This window comes from Pinus tabuliformis, chromosome 5_2 (genome assembly GCF_031772625.1).
Source record: "Pinus tabuliformis cultivar Carrire ecotype Pingquan chromosome 5_2, CPIR1, whole genome shotgun sequence".
Classification (NCBI taxonomy): Eukaryota; Viridiplantae; Streptophyta; class Pinopsida; order Pinales; family Pinaceae; genus Pinus; species Pinus tabuliformis.
In genome coordinates this window covers 453316380-453338209 of record NC_142306.1, presented here as the reverse complement: position 1 = coordinate 453338209, position 21830 = coordinate 453316380, and the positions used below count along the sequence as shown (strand labels likewise).

The window sequence follows — 21830 nt, the reverse complement described above, 5'->3', positions numbered from 1 at the left end:
GTTAGGAATTCATCCATAATGATGCTCATTTCGTGATGATTTTGTTGTTAGTTGTAATGGTTGTCTTAGCAGAATTCATCCGTTGTTAGATGCTCTGTTGTGCAAACTCGTGATTCTCTTTTGTCTAAAGTTGTTGTTTGCAGATTCATCCTTTGTCTGATGCCTGCAGGGTAGTGATATTTCTCGCATATACTTCTCACATTTACAATCTTGACTTGGTTGAACATGGCACTTAATTTCCCCCAGGTTTGTCGGCAGAAACTGACATCGATTCCATAGTCCAAATCATCCTTTCTCTTGTTGTTTCGACCCAAAAATTTTCAAACAAATCCAATAAAATCCTTTGAGCTACTATACCTAGCCTAAAATCTATATTTGATTTAGTCATCTCAACTGAGATTGACAAGGAGAGAGCCCTCTCCCGACCTGGTAGGGCTAGCTACCAGGTTAAGCTTGGTTTGTGGTTATCCTAGGATTGCCTCCCTTTAGCCTGAGGTCAATCTAGGCTCTAACACCAATGGTTTAAGGACTTATGTGCAACAGAAGGAATTAAGCGGGAGTTGATGGCACCCCATAACCCACAGCAGAATGGGGTGGGCGAAAGGAAGAACAAAATGATTGTGGGAGCAGCTTGGGTGATGCTACATAACCAAGGCCTACCACTTCATTTGTGGGCTGAGGCATGCAATACAATAGTATACTTGCAGAATAGAATCCTACATTATATGCTGGGGATGAAGACACCAGTGGAGGCCTTCTCCGAGAAGAGACTAGATGTGAGTCACTTCGGGATCTTTGGATCATCGGTTTATTGCCATGTGACCAAAGATGCACGAAAGAAGCTAGAGCCAACAGCGGAGTTGGGGATACTTGTGGGGTACACTGATACACCCCACAACTATCAGGTGTTCTTGCCTACCAGTTAGAGGACAGTGGTATGCAGACATTTGAAGTTTGACAAGAAGAAGGCCATGTGAGTTTCCCTTCAGAGGAAGCTCAAGTTGCATGTAGAGGAGGAACTTTTGGTTCCTAAGGAGGAGGAGCCTCAGACTGATGCGAAGCAGCCGCATGTAGAGGATCCAGGAGTGGAGACATCCACTCATGCAGAGTCTTCGAGAGATGGGTGGAAATGCTCAAGGGAATATGATAGAGTCATGATGGATGCGAGAGAGAATGTGGAGATCCATCCTCTCAGCGCAAACAGAGGAGATCACCTGAGCGGTACACTAGTTACATGGCCCTTGTTGGGGAGTGTGTAGAGATTGAACTGTCTTCCTTTGAGGAAGCAGTGCAACAACCAATGTGGGTTGATGCGATGGTGGAGGAGTATGACTCCATAGTTCGAAACAGTGTTTTGGATGTTGTCCGAAGACCAGAGTACAAGTTAGTGGTGAGTTCCCAATGGCTTTACAAGGTAAAGCAAGCAGCTGATGGTAGTGTGGAGAAACATAAGGCAAGGTTTGTTGCCCATGGTTTCTCACAGGTCGATGGGATTGACTATGATGAGACTTTTTCTCCTGTAGCAAGGTACTCATCTATCAGATCGATGTTGGAACTATCAACACAGATGGGTTGGAAAATCCATCAAATGGATGTGAAGATTGTGTTCCTCAATGGCACAATTGAGGAAGAGGTGTACATAGAGTAGTCGAAAGGATTTGAAACCTTCGATCATGAGTCACATGTGTGCCGACTCAAGAGAGCTTTGTACAGGCTAAAGCAAGCACCTCGTGCTTGGTACACCAGGATAGACAACTATTTCACCAGGTTGGGATTCACAAAGCGTGAAGCGGATGCGAACATTTACCACATCATGGTAGAAGGTAAGCCATTGATCATTGTTCTTTATATTGATGATATGATATTGACAGGTGATGATCAATTGATCAAGTCTTGCAAGGAGGACCTTGCAAGATAGTTCAAGATGAAATACATGGGTCTCATGCACTACTTTCTAAGCATGGAAGTGTGGCAAAAGGATGGGGAAGTGTTTGTGTCTCAAGGCAAGTATGCCAATGAGATACTCAGGAGATTCCACATGGAGAAGTGCAAGCCCATGCAGACTCCTCTAGCAGGTAACTGGAGGAAGGAGGATGCTACTTCAAGTGAGGTAGTAGCTGCTACTGTTTATTGGCAGCTTGTGGGTTCATTGATGTATTTAGTGAACACATGACCAAATTTGTGCTTTGCCGTGAACCAGGTGAGTCAAGCTATGGTTCATCCTACAAAGATGTTTTGGAAGGCAACGAAGCATGTGCTAAGATACCTCAGAGGCACATCTCAGTATGGATTATGGTACAGACGGATAGAGGGAGTGAAGCTTCAGGGCTTCACAGATGCAGATTGGGCAGGGAGTCCATCAGATCAGAAGAGCACTTCAGGAGGAATTTTCAACCTTGGTTTAGCTATAGTTTCTTGGTATGGCAGGAAATAGAGGTCAATTTCACTTAGCTCAGTAGAGGCTAAACACATGGCTGCCAGTCAGGCAGCATGTGAGGCCAATTGGATGCGGAAAATTCTAGTTGGATTGCTTGATCAAAGGATGGATCCAACTATGATCTATTGCGATAATTAGAGTTGTATCAAACTCTCTGGGAATCTAGTATTTCATGATAGGTCCAAGCACATCGATATCCGGTATCATCATCTTCGGGACTGTGTGGTGAAGAGGATCATGTTGTTGCTATATGTTTCGACCAAGGAGCAAGATGCAGATATTTTGACTAAGGCATTATCAAAATGTAAATTCGAGTTCCACAGAGACAGGATTGGGGTGACAGATAATCCCTTTCTTGTTGAGAGGGAGTGTTGAAAATAGCAACAAGGAATGCTAAAAATAGAAGTGATAAAAATAGCATTCCTATAAATAGCATTTCGGGATACATTCCAATTTTAGTTAGTCCCTGAACTAAAATTGAGAATTAAAATTCGAATTTGATCTTAGCATCTGTTTGAAAAATAATTAATTAATTCATCTTGAGTTAATTAGCTAGAGAAAATCAAACATGAAGTCTATGTGAAGACATGCAACAATTATCCCTTTGATTGAGGAAGTTATCCATTAATTAAGGAGATTAGGATGAGTTGTACTTTGAGTTGTACTTTGAGTTGTAATTAGTTAGCTCAATTAACTGAGTTAAGCCTAGTTAGATTAGTTCCAACAGTTTGTGGAACTAATTGTGAGTTCAGTTAGTTAATGCATGCATGCATGTAACTAGTGTACTTTAGATAACTTAATATTCTCTCATAAATAACTCATGCATGTCAGTTTAGTTAGAGACCCAGTTGAGATCAGAGGATGGGAAAATGTACCATCAGTTTCAGGAATATTCCATTGAGGATATCTCTTGCATGCAGAAGGAATTCATTCCTTGAGGATTGCTCAATTATTTCAGAGTTTGGTGAGTTGTGTGAGAGGTGAATTCACACAGGTGGCAACCGGAGGACCCAGGAGAAACTGCACAAGGAAATAGGAGGCTTGGAGGAATGAGGGAAGGCATATGTTGTGTCTATTCAGTCCATGAGCAATATTGAGGAATAGTACTGAGAGATGGATAGCTTCTGAGCTAAAACTTTGTGTAATTCAGAGATATTTCCACTTGTATGATAATACAGATATCAAGGTTTTTAGCTGAGGCTTTCCCCAGAGTATTCTTTTGTGTTCATGTGTGATTGATTTCTCATTCTCTGTTACATGTGTTTTATTTGATCTTGCTCAAAATTGATTAAGCTTCCGCAAGTTTGTTTGTAGAAGTAGATCAAGTATTTTGCTTTAGTATATTGCATTATGAGGTGATCTACAGTGAAATTTATACATCATGAAATGAGCTCATGTGTTTGCAACAATAAAGGGAAAGACAAAGGAAGGCTTTGAAATTTGAGTGTAAGCCAAAATTTTGGAGGGTGTTGCAGTCGCTACAACACTTGGCAACATGCTGGTTGAATTTTAACTTCTCTATCTTGGTTCCCCTTTTAGTGCAGGGCCTTGGTCCTTCACGGAGTATTGATTCATTGTGTAGATTACTTTGGCTTCCCCACTTATCTGATGGGCAGACATGGTTCCCTTGCTACCTTCTCAGTTGAAAGCATCATAAGATTCAGCTAGATCACAATGTTTCGAATTAGGAAGGATAGTTTAGCTCGCGAGCTTAAGATTTTTAGAGTATAGTTTTTCATCTCTGGAGTTGCTCCACTACTAGTAGGCCTAGACAATAGCCTAGCAGAGTCATGTAGGAACAAAATCATTTCTCCACTGCTAGTTAGCTTGGAGAATGCCCCATGGATTTGCTTGCTCCACCTCTCTACGCAGGAAGCCTTTCTCTTCTTTCACCTTTATTTATTTATTTAAAGAGAAATGTGCATCAACACCTATTTATTTTGGGGCTGAAGAGGGATCTTGACTTATTGAGAGCAGGAGAGGTTGTTCCTTCAGAGAAGCATATAAAAACCTCTGATTTAGGTTTTCTCATTTATATTTTTCCCTTCTCCATTTCTAATAGTTGGATAATCTTGAAAATACCAAAGAATAAAACTGAGTATAGGCATGAGGTTCCCCAACTAGACACAGGTATATGGTTGGACCAAAACTCTCCTTATGGACAGATCGAATTTTCCATCAGAAATTCATCAGCCAAAAGTTGCAACCAATACAAGGAAGATGGACACAGGATTGACCAAGGGCTACAGTGTCACAAGACTCTTTGAACTTCATCCACACACACACTTGGAAGTCATAACGCAGTAAGGCACAACACTTATTTTCATAATCAAAACAACATAAAACCAAAGAAAACGTATCAGCAAACAATAAAAGACTATGTACATAGTGCAAGGCACAACCCTAGATATTCATTCAAAATATTGTTTTAAGTCTTGACCATTGACAATGAGAGAGTCAATCTTCTCGTCAAGTGAATGAAGATGATGCGTGTATTAGCCAAGATTTTCGTGGATTGTGTAAGGACCAATCCACTAGGATTGAAACTTAGTGTGCTTACCTTTATCCTCGTGGGATTTGTCCCACTTCAAGACTAGGTCACCCACACTTAAGTTAGTCTTCCCTACAAAATTTATGTCAAACCATCTCTTGATATGACTTTGATGGAGTGAATTTTTTTATTTTTCTTTCAACCTTTCTTCCTGTAGCTTGTGCAAAGTGTCCATCCTACATTGAACTAAGAGACATGGCTTTCCTTCAGATTCTTGGGACAATTGGAGAGAAGGCAAGTAGATGTTTGGAAGGAGGATGGCTTCCTTTGTGTACACCAGGAAGTAAGGGGAGGTATTTAGAGAAGGCTTAGGTGTGACTCGATCATCTTATAAGGCAATCACCAAAGCGAAGTACTAGTTTTGCTACTTAGATAATATGGTCTTTTTGATGATACGAATGAGGTTCTTATTCGTGGATTCGGCAAGACCATATGAATGAGGTTCTTATTCATGGATTCATCAAGACCATTCCCCTTTGGATAATATTTAGCATAATGTTTCAAGTCAATACCATTTTCCAATGCAAAATCATAAAGATTTAATGAATAAAAGTACGTTGCATTGTCAAAAACAAGTGATGTAGGAATGTCGAACCTGGGGATGATATTATGCTACAGAAAGATGATGATTTCTTGATCATTCACTTGTTTTAGCTGAATTTCCTCCATCCATCGCATGAAATAATCAGTAGTGGTCAAAATATAGCGGTTCTTGTTTGATGAATCAGGGAAAATTCCCCAATTATATCCAAGCCCCACTATTGGAATGATTCTTCCACTACAATGGGCTGCAGTGGGGCTACTAACTTCCGATTTCGGTCAGTGCACCTTTGATAGACCAAACACTTGTGGGAATAGGCATGAGAATCCTTGAATAATGTAGGCCAGTAGTAACCAACTTGCATGACTTTGCGTACTGTAGTGTTTCTTGCAAAGTTTCCTTTGTCTAGTCTGTCGTGGAGATCACGTAAAACCTTGTTTGAATCATGTGCCTCCAGACACCTGAGCAATATCCTGTTGTGGTGCTTTCTTGAAAGCACCCCATGCACCAGATGATATGATAATTCTTTGAGTTAGAGTGCCCTCTTCTATTGCATATAAAAATGAGAGGGCATGGTGCCATTCTCAATATACTAATGCATATCTGCATACCAAGAGTTTATGTCTAAAGCAGGAGAGTCTCACTCAACATTGTACATTTAGATTTATTTCTCCCAACCTGTGAGTTCTTCTTCTTCCTCTTGAACATTGACTACTTCTGCTGCTAACTTGCAAAAACCATGACTCTTGATGGTGTGAATTAGTTTGATTGCAAGATCATATTCATGTAATCTAGTCATCCAGTTCACCCTTCTCTCACCCAACTCTTGCTGAACAAGCAATGATTTGAATGCTTAGTGTGGGACAAAGATAATACAATAATTTTTCAATAGATAGGTTCTGAAGTGATTTACTACATTCTATATTGCATAAGCTTGCTTGTCCATGGCAGGGTAGTTTAGTTCTGGTCCTTGCAGGCTTGCGCTCATGAAGGAGATGGGTCTCTCATTGTTCAACTCATCCTTTTGAGTGAGCACAACAACAAGAGAAGTGTTAGACATGAAATTTTAGAGCAAGAAGTCCTTGTTGAAGTTTGGACTGTACAATGCTGGTGCTTCTGCTATTTCTTGCCTAATATGGGTGAACACGTCCTTTTCCCTTTTATCTCATTTATAGACTACATCCTTCTTGATAATCTTCTGTATAGGCTTGACAATCTGAGCATAGCCAAAGATGAGCTTTTTGAGGAAGTTGATCTTCCCCAAGAAAGACTACATAGCTTTCTTGTTCACTGGGTGGGGAATCTGTGTGATGGTTTGAACCTTGTCCGGATCTACCTTCATCCCAATTTTAGAAACAATATGTCCAAGCAGGTTACCCTCAGACACTACGAAGATACTCTTCCTAGGATTCAAGGATATCCCATATTTTTGGTATTGATGAAATTTTTTCTTAAGGTGGCACAGGTTATCTAACGTTTGTTTGGAAAAAAGTATTACGTCATCGAGGTAGACCACTATGCTTTGTCCAATAAGCCTATGGAAGGAGATGTCTAATGCAAATTGAAACGTTGCACCCGCATTGACCAACCCAAATGACATTCGATGAAATGTGAACGTGCCCCACTTAGTATAGAATGTAGTCTTTAGCCTGTCATGCTCTGCTACTAGAACCTAGTTGTATCCCGAGAAACCATATAAAAAAGAAAACATTTCTTCTGCAGATATTTTTTACAATATCTGCTCCATGGACAACATTGGGTAATTATCCTTGTTTGAGGCATAGTTAAGATTGTGGAAATCTACACACAGGCGGATCTCCCCAGACTTCTTCCTTACAGGGACTAAGTTAGATACCCATGTCGAATGTCTCACTTTGTAAATGATATGAGAATCCAGCAACTTCCTCAATTCCTTATATATGAGGGGCTCAAGTGTTGGGTGAAATTTCCTTCATTTTTTCTGAAAAGGCTTGGCCCCTTCTTGAAATTTGGTATCACATGTTGGATTATTCGTGTGCCATATGTCATGAGATCATCGTATGTCCACTCGAATACATCACAACACTTCTTGAATAGGAAGATGAAAGCTTGTCGTTGTTGTGGTGTACAACAAGTACCGAGATTCACATACTTTAGATCTTTTTCTGTCCCCAAATTGATCTCCTCATACGACAACGTAGAACTGTGGGTTTCGGCATTCACAGGTGCCCGGAAACGGTTATGCATGTCATATAAATTTTCTAGTGATATCGCACCCTTTGGGATAAGGTTTCCTTTGATTGCACTAGCTGTGCCATGAAGAGTATTCTCGTGCTCATCCTCATCAATTGATGCATCTTTGAATACGTCATCATTGGCCATAAAGTACAATATTTGTTGGTCATCATAAAAAACATGTAAGTTAGTTATGTTGTCTGGGATAGATGGTTTATATAAAATTTCAATTTTAAAGTTGTCCCTTAATGGTAACATCCTAGCAGTTGCATTTTCCAAGACATTCACGGCTACATTACGCATTATTGGTACTGAAATGATATTGAAAGCTTGGAAATAAGAAATAAGTCACCACACCTCTTGTTGGTAACTCTTAAGACGAGATGACACACAGTGTATAGTGTTACGTACCTGACACACCATGATTTTGGAGTCACCTACCACTTTCAAGACAATGACATTGAGTTCAATGGATTTTTGTAAGCCCAAGATGAGTGCTTCATACTCTGCGGTGTTGTTTATGCACTCGAATTCCAAGCGACTAGAGATTAAGTGTTTTCTTTGTAGTAGGTCTATTAAAACACAACCAACTCCAGAGCCCTCCTGTGTTTTGGATTTGTCAAAGTACATGGTCCACATATCATCTATACAGGGACTGCTTACCGCACTAGTACTACTACTACTTACTATACAAAGTTCATTATTGTTATTTGGACATGGAGGGAGGTCCAACTATGTGTCTGGTGGGACTAGGGATGGCTCTGCAAGATAGCCACCCAACTGTTTCTCTAGAAAATAATTGTCGAAAATAAGTTCCATGAAAGCCAATGGCTTGTTATGTCCATCCAAGGGAGTTACGTTGTGCTTCATGTATCTCTTTGACGGTACTCGGATCTAATTTTTCCTACCCTTATACGGAAGCAATAAGTGTGACCAGTCAGTGGCAAAATATCCTTGTAGTTTATTTGACCAGTCTCTACTCAAAACTACCCTATATGCTTCCGGGATGTCCACAATTACAATGTTGATGCACTGATGAACTCGTTTGTCAGAGGATAATAGAATGATCACATCCTTGAGTTCACTAATTTTTGGGACACAAGTTCTGTCTAGTTGGATGATCTATGCATTTGTCTTACTCCATTGAGCATTGATCTTCTTGGCCATGGAGAGCGGCATGACATTGACTGATGCACTGGAATTAACTAAGAAATTGTGTACATTGAAGTTAAAGATTTAAAATGTTAACAAAAATGGTGGGAAGAGTGATTTTTCCTCAAGGGAAAGCACATTAAGCACATATGTGAGGGTTTCAACAGACTTACTAGATCCCTTGTCTAAAGAGGTAGCATCGCTAGTAGAAGTTTTCCCAAGTTCTTGTAGAAGAATGTCCTGTTGGTTCATGATTTTTGTGAGTTTGAACAGAGAGATGTTCGAGGCAAACCTTCTTCATGTCTTCTAAAATGTTTTACTCTATTGTGGTAAGACTAAGCTGTCCGGAGGTGGTACTGAGTTTACAGTTTTCGGTGGAATGGTTTTGTCTTTCATACTGGTGGAAACACTTTTCGTTGGAACTATCTTCTCAGACTTGCTTTGAGTGTTTTGTGTTGAGTTAGCCAGAGGAGTCATTTTTCTTAACAAATTTTCCCTAAATTTTTGTTTTGGCACCTCAATCAGAGTGGTCGGCCCCTAAGTTCTCAAGTTGTATCAATTATTCTACTTCTGGGTCGGGCCATCACTCGAAGGCTCCTTATCGATAGTGCTTTTCTGTGTTGCAAGAACATACTAATACATGTTTACTACATGCCCAGTTCTTGGAGCTCCATCAGCTGCAACAACTTCTTCTTCTTCATGGTTACTCTGGTTGTTCATCAACCATAAATGTGTCAAACAACTGCGCAACAAGACTACTCATTCTGAATGGTGCTCATGATGGAACTTGTAGTATGTATTTGATCCGGATTTGAACAGGAACGCAATAGATTACAAAGATAACCATAAATACAAAGATGCAATAACCATAAACACATAGATGCAGCGGAAATAATGCTTCATTTCATTAATAGAAAATACTGAAATATGCTTACAACCAGAAATGGAAATAAACCAGCTAGGGCGATGGTAGCTTATCTTTGAGAAGAGATGTGTGGCTACATGCCTTTGAACTGTTCCGAACTGTATTACAATGAGGCTCGAAGGCCTATTTATTGTTGAGAAACAATGGAAAACCCTTCACATACCGAAACCTAACCCTAGAAGATGAAACGCCAAATTGTGGGCCCCGTTTGGGTAAATTGGTACATCAATTTCCCGGGGTTGTAACTTTGGCATACGATCTTCGTTTGACGCGTACGATAGCTCGTTAGAAAGATCTATCCGAGTACTACCACTTTGGGTGGGAGGCAACATAGGGCTCGGTCACCCCAGAATTCCAAAAAAACGTCGTTTAGGGCCTCAAAACGGCTCCGGAAGTTCAGGACCCGAAAAACTGCTAAAAATAGTAAACTGTGCTACAATTTAGGAAACTGAAAAGACTGAAAGAGACAGTTGTGAGGGTCCAAATGGGTTGGTGGGTGGCCACCAACATCCACCTGGATCATTCCTCCCCCCTTAGGAAGCAATGGTCCCCATTGCGTTGAGTTCCTCCATCTGCTGAACTTGTCCTGCAATCTCTGATGTGTCCAGTGATGGTGGGAAGCATGGTCGCCGATGGTCCACATTGAACATTTGGTGCAGGCGAAGGAATGGAGGAATGATGTGCTCCAAAGCATTGTTCCCCATAGCCTTGGTACTGCTGTAAGGACCATGTCGGAGTGGTCTGAGCTTCTGATGGGTTCTGGTAAGGCGTTCTTTCTGTCGATGCAACCAGACTTTGTTGCCCACCTGAAACTTGTGTGGTACCCCTGTGGGTGAGGAGAAGTTGTTCCTATGTTCTGTCATGACCGTATCCCTTTGCTGCTGCTGCCACGTGGAGGAACCCTTCGCAGGGGTCATGGATGTAGCAACGATCTTCCCCTTATTTTGGGAGTGAACTAGACAGATGAATTTCCTGGTCTGTGATATGAGCTTGCTGCCTTTCTTGGTAGTGATCAAAGATGTGGCGGTAGGTGGGGCTACCTCCGGTATCCTGTATAATGAATTATTCAAAGAAATAATGACAGCACGAGGCCTTGACTCATACACAGCATGTCGCCTCCACAAGTATGGCTGGCCTAATAGTACATCACAAACATCCAGAGGTGTAACATCACACAATACCTCGTCTGTGAAGGGTTTGATGCTGTAGGGAAGGCGGCACTGCTGGCAAACTTTCAGATCTCGTCCTTCGTGAAGCCACTCGATACTGTACGGCTGCGGATGCGGTGTAGTCGGTAGGCCCAACCGCTTCACGACCTCTGCTGAAACCAGGTTCTTTTGGCTACCACTGTCGACAATGAATCGCAGCGGTGAACCCTTCACCCACATCTGTGAGTGGAAAAGACGCTCCCCCTCCTCTGGATCTTCGGGCTCATTTTTCTTGATCTTGGCGGTGGCAACAGTGGCACTGGGATCCGCATCAATGATCTGCTTCCCTTTACCATTCCCCTTGTCGGGTTCTGGTTCAGGGTCGGAACATGCATCTGATTCAGAAGCCTTCAACTCGGCCACCAGCGACTGCTTGGTCCGACACTCACTTGTGTTATGAGTGGGACTTTTGTGGAACTCACACCACTTTCCTGTGTCCTTCTTCGGCTTTGTGGTATTGTTCTTTTCTTGTGGCTTTGATGGGTTGTCTTGGGTTACCCCGCCTTGGCTTTGTCCTTTGGGCTTCGGATTTGCAGATCCAAAGTCTCGCTTCTTCTGTTTGAACTTTTGCTCGATTTTGACAGCGTATCGGTATGCTGTGCCGAGTGAGGGGATGTCCAAAAACACCATCTCTTCCTGGATGTATCTGTGCAGGCAGCCACGGTATTTGAGTACCAGATGCAGCTCAGAATCTTTGATACCCAACTGTGTGCGAAGGGTATGAAAAATGTTTGTGAACTCCGGCACATCTTGGTCTCGTCCCTGCCGCAATGTGGTCCATTTGATGTATTTGTCCTCATAGCTTCTGATAGGGTAGTACTGCTCCTTGATGGCATCCCGAAAGTCATTCCAAGTGGGTGCGACTGAAAATAGTGAGCCTGTACTTTCATCCTTCTGCTCGCAGTAGGTTTCCCACCAGTATTTGACGTGGGGGGCTGCTTTGAGAAGAGCGAAAACAATCTTTTCCCGACTTGAAAATTCATGAACAGAAAAATACCCATCTAGCAGATTTAACCATTTATCTACGGCATCTGCATCTGTTTGACCCTCGAAGATGGGGATTTCAAAATTAACTTGTACCTTAAATGGCGTGGCATTTCCAGAGTCGCTGTTGGAAGTCGATGCGTCGCCTCTGGGTAGCCGCTGAAGGATCTGCGCAAAGCTATCCATCATCGCGTTCCTTTGCCGCTCGAGCGCTTCTTCGAGCAAGATTTTGATAGGATCTCCTGCCCCCTCGTCTTTCCTCTGATCCGCCATGGGAGGCCGTCGGGATTTGCGAGGCTGGTCTTGCAAAGGTTCGACCAGTTCAAGCCCTAACTCCTTATATCCCGACCTCGTTGGGGACATGCAAAGAAAAACAGAGAAAAAGCAGACCGCTTTGATACCACTGATCCGGATTTGAACAGGAACGCAATAGATTACAAAGATAACCATAAATACAGAGATGCAATAACCATAAACACATAGATGCAGCGGAAATAATGCTTCATTTCATTAATAGAAAATACTGAAATATGCTTACAACCAGAAATGGAAATAAACCAGCTAGGGCGATGGTAGCTTATCTCTGAGAAGAGATGTGTGGCTACATGCCTCTGAATTGTTCCGAACTGTATTACAATGAGGCTCGAAGGCCTATTTAGTGTTGAGAAACAATGGAAAACCCTTCACATACCGAAACCTAACCCTAGAAGATGAAACGCCAAATTGTGGGCCCCGTTTGGGTAAATTGGTACATCAATTTCCCGGGGTCGTAACTTTGGCATACGATCTCCGTTTGACGCGTACGATAGCTCGTTAGAAAGATCTATCCGAGTACTACCACTTTGGGTGGGAGGCAACATAGGGCTCGGTGGCCCCAGAATTCCAAAAAAACGTCGTTTAGGGCCTCAAAATGGCTCCGGAAGTTCAGGACCCGAAAAACTGCTAAAAATAGTAAACTGTGCTACAATTTAGGAAACTGAAAAGACTGAAAGAGACAGTTGTGAGGGTCCAAATGGGTTGGTGGGTGGCCACCAACATCCACCTGGATCAGTATTCGTGCCAATTTTCTCGATGTTCAGAACCATATTGGAACTCTGTGTATATTTTTTCGATTGATTTTTGTTGTTTCCGGAAGCTGCATTCTTCCTCGGTGGGTGCTTGGGGGGCTTGCTGCTCACGATGGTCTTGCTTGTCCTCTATTTAAGTTCAACCATTTCGGTAGTTAGGGACTTGACGAGACGAGTAAGGCTTTCAATATTGTTCATTTCCTTTTCCTTGGCCTTGCTCACATAGGTCTGAGACCTCTTCCCCGTGTCCTTGGAGTCCTTGGTGGGTTCATCATCTGTGATGACTCCAATAGCGTGCAGGTCCTCTACAGAAATATCCTCCTCAGTTTTTTCTATTAGAGTTGGTTTCGCAGTTCACTTAACAAATTACGCAATACTGGTTGGCAAGGCATAATTGTAGTAGCCGATGGTGATGGAGTCATGAGGTTTCGTGTCTTCTAAAAACTTGTTCAAAATACGATTGAACCTATGATTGAAATATTTGACCATTTCTTTCTGCTCCATCTTGATACTACCCAAATCCTTCAGTAACATGGCAGGGGTCTTATCCTCAACAAACTTCTCAAGAAAAATTCTTTTGAATGCCCTCCAATTATGGATGGAGTTTGGAGGAAGGCTTTGGTACCATACAAATTCTCTACCATCCATGGTACATGGAAATAGTCTACATGCAATGCCTGAGTGTTTGCAGATGTACGTAAAAATTATCTAAGTGATTTTCCGCCTTCACTATCTTGTCAGGGTCATATTTTGTTAAAATCTTCTCTGCGTGTCTTAGCATCTTGTGCAAGACACCCGGATGTGCCAGTGGGCCCTAAGTCATCCAATCTAGATTTTGGTATGCTATGTCATCTTCTTCGTCATCCTCCTCTTCCTCTTCTTCTCCTCTATTTCCTTCCCCTCTACCTCCTCCGCTGAAATTTGAACCCGAGAGTAAGGGACTAACTCCTTCTCCTTCGTGAAAGAGTGGAGGCTCCTCTTCCTATTCAACAACCTTTGCTAGTTCTTCAAGAGTGGCAAGGATCACTTCTTCAACAGAGGAGACCACTACTCCTGTGGGGGTGGTTTTTCTCTTCTTTTGAGAATATGAAAGAACTATTACTCCCGAAATCAGTCCAACAACGTTTGCAAATTGATGGGTGATGGGGCAGAGAGCTCAAATCTAATGGTATGAGATTTCATGTCCAGCTCTGGGCGGTGAGGAAATGCCAAATTCAAAGTTGTGAGTAGGGGAGAGGGAGTGAACGTTATTTCCTTGACTAGAAGATGGATGAGTGGGGTTGGTGGGACAATCAACCATATAATACTGGCAACCCACCTAGCACTAAAAATGTTGACGGTTCTAGACCTGCCAACATTCAGGGGATCTCCACGATATGAGGTCCCAATCAGACCTCACACCGTTTGGTGTAGGAGTCCCATCCGTTATAATGGCCCATTTGCCAAATTCTTAAAGTTTTGCCTCAACTCTGGCTATTAGCATGAGAGAGTAATGCAATGGTATCTTTGAACAAAAAGGTTAGTGTGCCTGGTGAGTGTTCAATGCAACTGTGTCTAGGTTCTCTTAATGCAAAAGGGAGAAGAAAAGTGAGACTCTACGTGAGAGGTAATAGTACCACTAAGGAAGAGACACATATGAACTAGAAAAACTTGTCCAACATCCAGTAGAATATTCCATAGCGGCTGCGCATTAGGGGACTTTTAAGGTCTAAAATGGGCCTCCTAATAAAAATGTATAACCAAAATAAACTTTATCAGAACTAATAGGATTCAATATGATGATGTTGACCATGGGGGATGATTCACCATTTTTGGAGTAAAAGAGTAAAAATATTAAAAAATAATAGAACTGCTTTTTCAACTTGTATTTTTAACTTATATCCCTAAGGTTTTACTCAATTTCGAGCAGGAGTACTTGTTTGATGCAAAATTTAATTCTTCATCCAAGGAGTACCCATGTTGCATACTTTTGATGGACCCTGCTACACGAAAAATGAGAAATACATGAAAAACGTGATTGCAATCACATTTTTCATGTATTTCTCATTTTTCGTACAGTAGGGTCCATCAAAAGTATGCAACATGGGTACTCCTTGGATGAGAAATCAAATATTTCATCCAACTAGTGTTTCCGCTTGAAATTTGAGTAAACCCATAGGAAGATAAGTTGAAAATATGAGTTGAAAAAATATTTTTTTTCCTTTTTCCCTCTAAAATTTGATGATGTAATCTAATCAAAATTCCCCTAATAATAGTCATTACAACTAATGAACTGGGAAATATCTCTCTACCATCCAACAGAGTAGTCCACATTGGATGTGACGGTCGTTATAACCGATAAGTAAGGAAATGCATGTCTAGTATCTTGCGGAATAGTCCACATGGATGTGATAGCAGTGGCAACCATTACATCATATTCCCAACAAGATAAGTAGTAAAACAACTGAAATAGTTCAACTATCTTAGTACATGTGAAAACAAACATGAAATATAAATGCTCACAGAATAGTCTTATAAACATCCATAAGTCATGCATGGAAACGTGTTGGCCTGAACAGGCTTCTATAATTACGAAAAAGTTCCAAGACACATATTTACATTGTACATCACTAGCCCCAGAAGTGGGACATTGGAGCCACTCCTTGCTCCTCAAAGAACTAACTGAAACTCCCTATGATTTGTAGGAGGAGCCAAGGTGAAAATTCTTTTGCTCATACAATGCAGGGGTATATAACCAAGGGGTGATGCTTGACCCTTGTGACTCTTTAACGACCCTCATGACTGTTCAATTTCCTATGACTTTTCAACTAGCATGAATATTCATATTCATGTGTGTCCATTGGAATTCCACTTTACATTACATTTGATTTACAATATACATGGCTCATAAGAGTGATGTGGCCTTCGACAACTCATGACACAACTTGACATGACACTGCTGACATGGACTGTGTTGCTGAGGTGGCATTGTCAAGTTTTTGAGTGATGAATGTGTTTTCTCTTCTCCTCTGCATAAATTGATGATGTGATGTCTTCAATATTCTTTGGTCATGAGAGGTGGTTGCATGCATGTGCTCCTTTTGCTTGTTGTAAGTGAGTCTTCAAGCATGTTTCCTCCTCATTCTTCATCATCTTGCCATGATCTAACAGTGTACCTAATCCTATAATTCACTCATGACGGGACAACATCAATCCAAAAACTCCCTAGTCTAAGATGATGCATTTTTATCCATGGATTGAGCCCAGGACAGGTGACAGACTAGAAAGAGGGCCCAATAACTGCGCATTACACATTTCCAAGTGACAGGGAGAGAGGTTGGTCACTGAGACTGCGTAGAGCGAGCTGAGGCTTGGTTGTGGAACTTCTGAGCATAGTCCTTACCGAGGGGGAAAATTACGCAGGGGCCATTGGGAGACAAGATTGTGCAGTTGAGACAGTCAGTGGCTGATGAAAGATGGGACCCTAGGAGATAGATCTGCGCAATTTTTAGAGGGAGCGAGGACTAGGTAGCAGAGAGACCTAGAGGACAAATTTGCGCATTTCATGAGGTCAGTGAGCTCCGACTGAGGGAGGACACTCGGGGGCACTTCTGCGCAGTTCTGGGAGGCAAGGAAATTTGGGTTCTCTGGGCATTGCAGGTTCGAGCAGGCAAGGGGTGAAGCTTGAGGACTGAAATTGCGAAGTGTGTAGTTAAATTTGGCTAGGAGGAGTTACTACACAATTCTAGGGATGAAGGGAGGTTGCTCGACTCTGGAGTTGCACAGTGCAACTGCCCTAGGGGACAGTGACAGTGCACTGCGCATTTCTAGGCAGCAAGGTTGCACCACTGAGGGCTGATACTACATAGTGCGTAGTTCAATCGAGGTCTGATAAAACTAAATTGCCGGGTCAGGAATATTTTTAGAGAAATGGCTAAGTGCAAGAGGAAGGTGAACTTGTGCATAACTTGAACTTGTGATCACACACTTAGCATACTTCGACAATGTGACACCATAGACCACTGGAACAACAAGACAAAACATACCCTTTGTGTGACTGTCCTATAACAAGAAGTGACAAGTGCGACACTTGAGATAGACTTCAGGACGGCTGTGATGACACTTGTGCAGCAGTGCTTAAAATCTTGTGTATGAGTGCGACAACTAGGACAACTCGAATACACAAAGACCAACCTTCAAAATCACCAGAAAAGGTCCACAAGCATGGAAGAATAGTCAAACATGCCAAAAGACGATAGTTGATCAAACAAGAAATAGGGATGAAAAGACTTTAAGAAAGCTCATGAAATGAGCTCAAGTGTTTGCAACAATAAAGGGAAAGACCAAGGAAGGCTCTAAAATCTGAGTGTAAGCCAAATTTTTGAAGGGTGTTGCAGTCGCTACAATAGATTCCTCTATTTTAGTTCATCTTGTTGTAGTTGTGACTCTAGCCGAAGAAAATTATTTTTGTCCTGTGCACTTTTTCAAATAGGTTTGAATATCCATGAGAGTAGGTTGGGTAATTTTTATTGCATTGTCAAAGTAGAGAGAATTACAATATTCAATCATTCTAATGTTATATCAATTTGACCCTTTCACATCATGCATATGTCAAACAATTTGTTAAGAGTTCAAACTCAACCATTGATAAGAAGCTTGGATGTAGGTAGTTCTGTTAGTTCAAATGCACCAAAAAATGATTTCACAAATCTATCAATAATGTGAACTAATGACAAAGCTTGACATTATATCTATCCATTGTTGTCAACAATACTCCAACCATCACATGTGTAATTTTGGAGCTAGCAAACAAGAGAAGTTAGAGTATTCAACCCTATAGTGTATTAAAATTCTAGATTACAACATCATAGTCATGTCTAAAAAGTGAATACAATATCAAGAACGAAATTTGAGATTTGTTCACAACCATTATTGGAGAACTTGGAAAAAAATTTGTGTCCATCAAAAACTGGTCTCTTTGTAGGTGTAGGAGAACTGAATTATTTGACAAGATATTTGTTGATGACAACTTGGATGAGGAAATCAATGGCACAATAGTGGATCCATATCTCTTCCAAAAAGTCATCAGATCATGTACTTAAAATAACTAAATCATGCATTGGGGGTAGCTAATATTATGTTGCTGAAATAAAACATTTTGAAGAGGATAGATTATTCATATCCCCACAATTGCAACCCATACATTAACACAACCAAAAAAAATGCTTCCTTGGCATTGCTTTCAATCCATTGCCTAGTTGATAGTAGAAACAAATAGTAGATTGTACTACAACCTTCAGTATCAATAACAATGACACAAATCCAGTCACCCAAAGACGCATCACAGGCAATAACCCATATTAGGGTATGCAATAGGCTTCTGTTGAGTACAATGCTAGAAAAGATCAACCATGTGTTATCACCAAGTTCATTCTCACTATCACATGGACGAAGAAAGCCCTATCCTGGTCAGTAACAGAAATTGGATTGAATTTTTATCATATCGCTTTGAGCATGGGGTTGAGCAACATATGAATGCAAATGTGGGGTCGAGCAACATATGAATGCAAATGTGGGGTCGAGCAACATATGAATGCAAATGTGGGGTTGAGCAATTTCCGAACTTAGACATGGGTTGAGTAATTTATGAACATAAGATCGAGCAATGTTATAGAGGAAATGGGTACGAGAGGACATCGATGAGAAGAATATATTAGGTCTTAACAAGAGAGAGGCGAGCATGAGGTGAGTTACCTAGTTATGTTTTGCGTCCAAGCTTTGAACCACTAAAGAGTTCCCTCTATATTGCAGATGCTAGCCTTGTAACACTTGAAACCCTCTAGGAATGGATATGAAGTAAACTGCAGAACGGATGGCGGATTTGTTGAGATCTTAATCATCCTCACAAGAAGCCTCGAAAGATGTCCTTTGTGAGCTCTGTTTGTTAGATAAATGGGGTGAATATCATTGCATCTCAATAATCGAGGCAAAAGTCATATGAGCTATGTTTCCGAATAGAAGAGAGACAACGGGTTTACCAAGGTTTTTCACAAGATAAAGAAACAACCCAAAAAAAGTTGTTTTTTCTGACAGATTTTTGGTTTAATCAGGGGAAATTTTAAGAGATCGGGTTACCATTGTGAAGTTGTAGAATTTAGGGTGCTAAGGATTTTTTATTATGCTGAATTTATTTCTACAATTAAAATTGTGATCAAAATATTAAAAATTTAAGATTTTGCAATCCAAAAATTATTAGATTTCACCCAAAAAATATATTCAGAGCAAAATTGTGACCAAAACAAACAACAACACATTGTCGTGAAACAGATAATATGACAAAAGGAAAATGGTCATGCCTAGAAAGAGCCCCTAGAGAAAAAAAAGTGGCATGAATGAGGGAGAGGGAGGGCAAGAGAAAGAATGTTAAACCTTACAAGGCAGATGTAACAAGGTTTGGACAATACTCCTAATTAGGTTTAGTGCCACAAATTCATGGCTCTCATATAATTATTAGAATTAAACACAAAAAAAATAGACCTAAATACATAAGTGTGGATTGCATTTATTAAAAAAACATATATATAAATAGATATATATAAACACATTTTTTATTGTAGTTTTAAATTTATAAACCCATTTTTTTTATAATTCTTAAATTCATATTCTAAAGTTTCTTGGACTTTTGCTAATAATTATTGATATTTAATTGAGACATTTCCCTTAATAATCCAAATTTATATAACTCAAATTAAATTTCCAAAACTCAAATTATATTTCCAACTCGGGAAAACTAGATTGAAATAAATTTAATATTAAAAATATAAACGGAAATTATAATAATTCAAATATAGAGCAATAAAACATGCATACTTTTACAAACTTTGCTAACTAAAATATTACCGAAACACTTTCATCAACTTAAGCTATTAACTATACAAAACCAGGTCCCATATCTCACAAAGAAAAAGGCTAGTAAATTGATTTAATATCTTTATAATTATTTTATTATTATAAAAAAACTTAACCTAATTTATAAATTTTTAAAATCATCATATAAAGTAGGAAAATCAAAATAATTTAATAATCACTGCATTTCAGTGTATTTTAATGAAAATACACCATATTTATAGAAAATTGCATATTTACCTAATCTCTGAATATTTAAAATAACTCTGAAATTGCAAAATTATTAGCAGCAAACTTCCTGCATTACAGGTTGCAAATATATAATGTTGGTAATTATGTTTCATGCTGAATTGAACCATAATCAATATCAATATCAATATCATTAAAAAGTAGGGCAGCCTTCTTCTCTGCCTCATATTTGGCCGCCTGCTTCTGCTCAGAAACCTTATGCAACAACCGCTCCACGCTGACGTCGAATGCATCTTCAACCGACTCCGCCGCCTCTGAATCGCCGGAAGTTGACCTCGCCATATAAATCACACGGGGAATCAAGCTCGCCACCTTGTCTTGCATCTCCGTTACCCGCTCTGAGCTGAAACCCCTCAGCACTCGCTCCACGACCGACTCGTCGTAGACCACGTCGTCCTGCGGAATATACACTGAATAACCGAAGTCGCTTTCGTCGCCGCCTGTTGGAAGGTGCCACGTGTACTGCGTATAAGCGGAGTCCCGGTTGAAGAATACCGGAATGCATCCGGCTATGATTGCATCAAAAGTCGACCGGCGCGTGGGGGTGTCACCGGGAGGCTGCAGGCAGAAGACCGACTCCATGAACGCCCGCATCACCGGCTCCGCTTCCTGGCTGCACCGCGCAGCCCTGCAGTCCAGGAGCCGGCAGCTGCCCGGGGACCGCGTGCAGAGACGCATGAGCAGGCTACGGAAGCCGCCATCGTCGGCATAGGGCCGGATCGATCCGGCGAAAGCGAAAAGCCGACTCCGTGTAGATTCACGAACACGGGTCATCCAATCCTGAAGCTTTTGGCTTGACGAGGGGTGAAACGAAGTCGGGTACGGAATGGCCATCTCATTGGGCTGCCACGAGCGCCGTTCGATCATGAGCAGAGTCATGTTGCGAACCCCGGGAAGCTCCAGCATGCCGGTTCCCCACCCGCGCCTGACAACGAAGTCCCAGGCCGTGCGACCCATCACCATCAAATGATCTCTCCCTCCGCGCCGCTTCCACTCGTCCCTCTCTCTCAGCCACGACATGAGATCTGCACCGTGCGAAGGCTTGCGTGCTCTGTTGGGGCCAGCGAAATAGAGGTATCTGAGCGCGTCGAGTCCGGAGTAATAGGGCACAAATACGGCGTCGGCAAGCGCTGGATCGAGCGTCAGACAGCGGTATTGCTTCATCCTCTGGTGAAATATGATCTCCAGCATGTAAGAATCCGTGTGGAACCAACCGTCGCCGAGGGAGCTGTTATAGGGCTGCCCGAAGCCGCCATTCGCCACTCGCGGGCATATGTTGAGCCATCGCGCAAGCCCATACTCGCACTGTTTCAAGATCTCTGCATTGAATTCCGCGGGAAGCTCATACATGAAAATCCTTCGACCCCTGCAACTATAATCCACAGACTGCATCGATAACTCAGAAGCGTGGAGGGGGATCCATTGCCATAGTAGCGTGAATAACAGCAACAAAAAATTCATGTGCTTCATTTTTTCCATTGGGCCAGTTCTGCATGATCAGGGAATGAAGATAAATGGAATTAGTGCACAGAATTTATATAAAAGGGCGGGCCGGAGAAGAGAACCCTCGGGATGGTCACGAGGCGTCGTGGGAAAAGGTGGAGGGGGACGTTATCG

The 21830-nt window shown here is 41.5% G+C and overlaps 1 protein-coding gene across 1 annotated transcript; it reads right to left on the bottom strand.

Moving 5' to 3' along the window:
• Window positions 1-20297: 20297 nt before the first annotated feature.
• On the bottom strand, window positions 20298-21700 carry LOC149159631 (putative xyloglucan galactosyltransferase GT11). Its single transcript, XM_089434368.1, has one exon. The coding sequence runs from the start codon at window positions 21690-21692 to the stop codon at window positions 20298-20300; it is 1395 nt and encodes a 464-aa protein (XP_089290494.1). The 5' UTR covers window positions 21693-21700.
• Window positions 21701-21830: the final 130 nt, after the last annotated feature.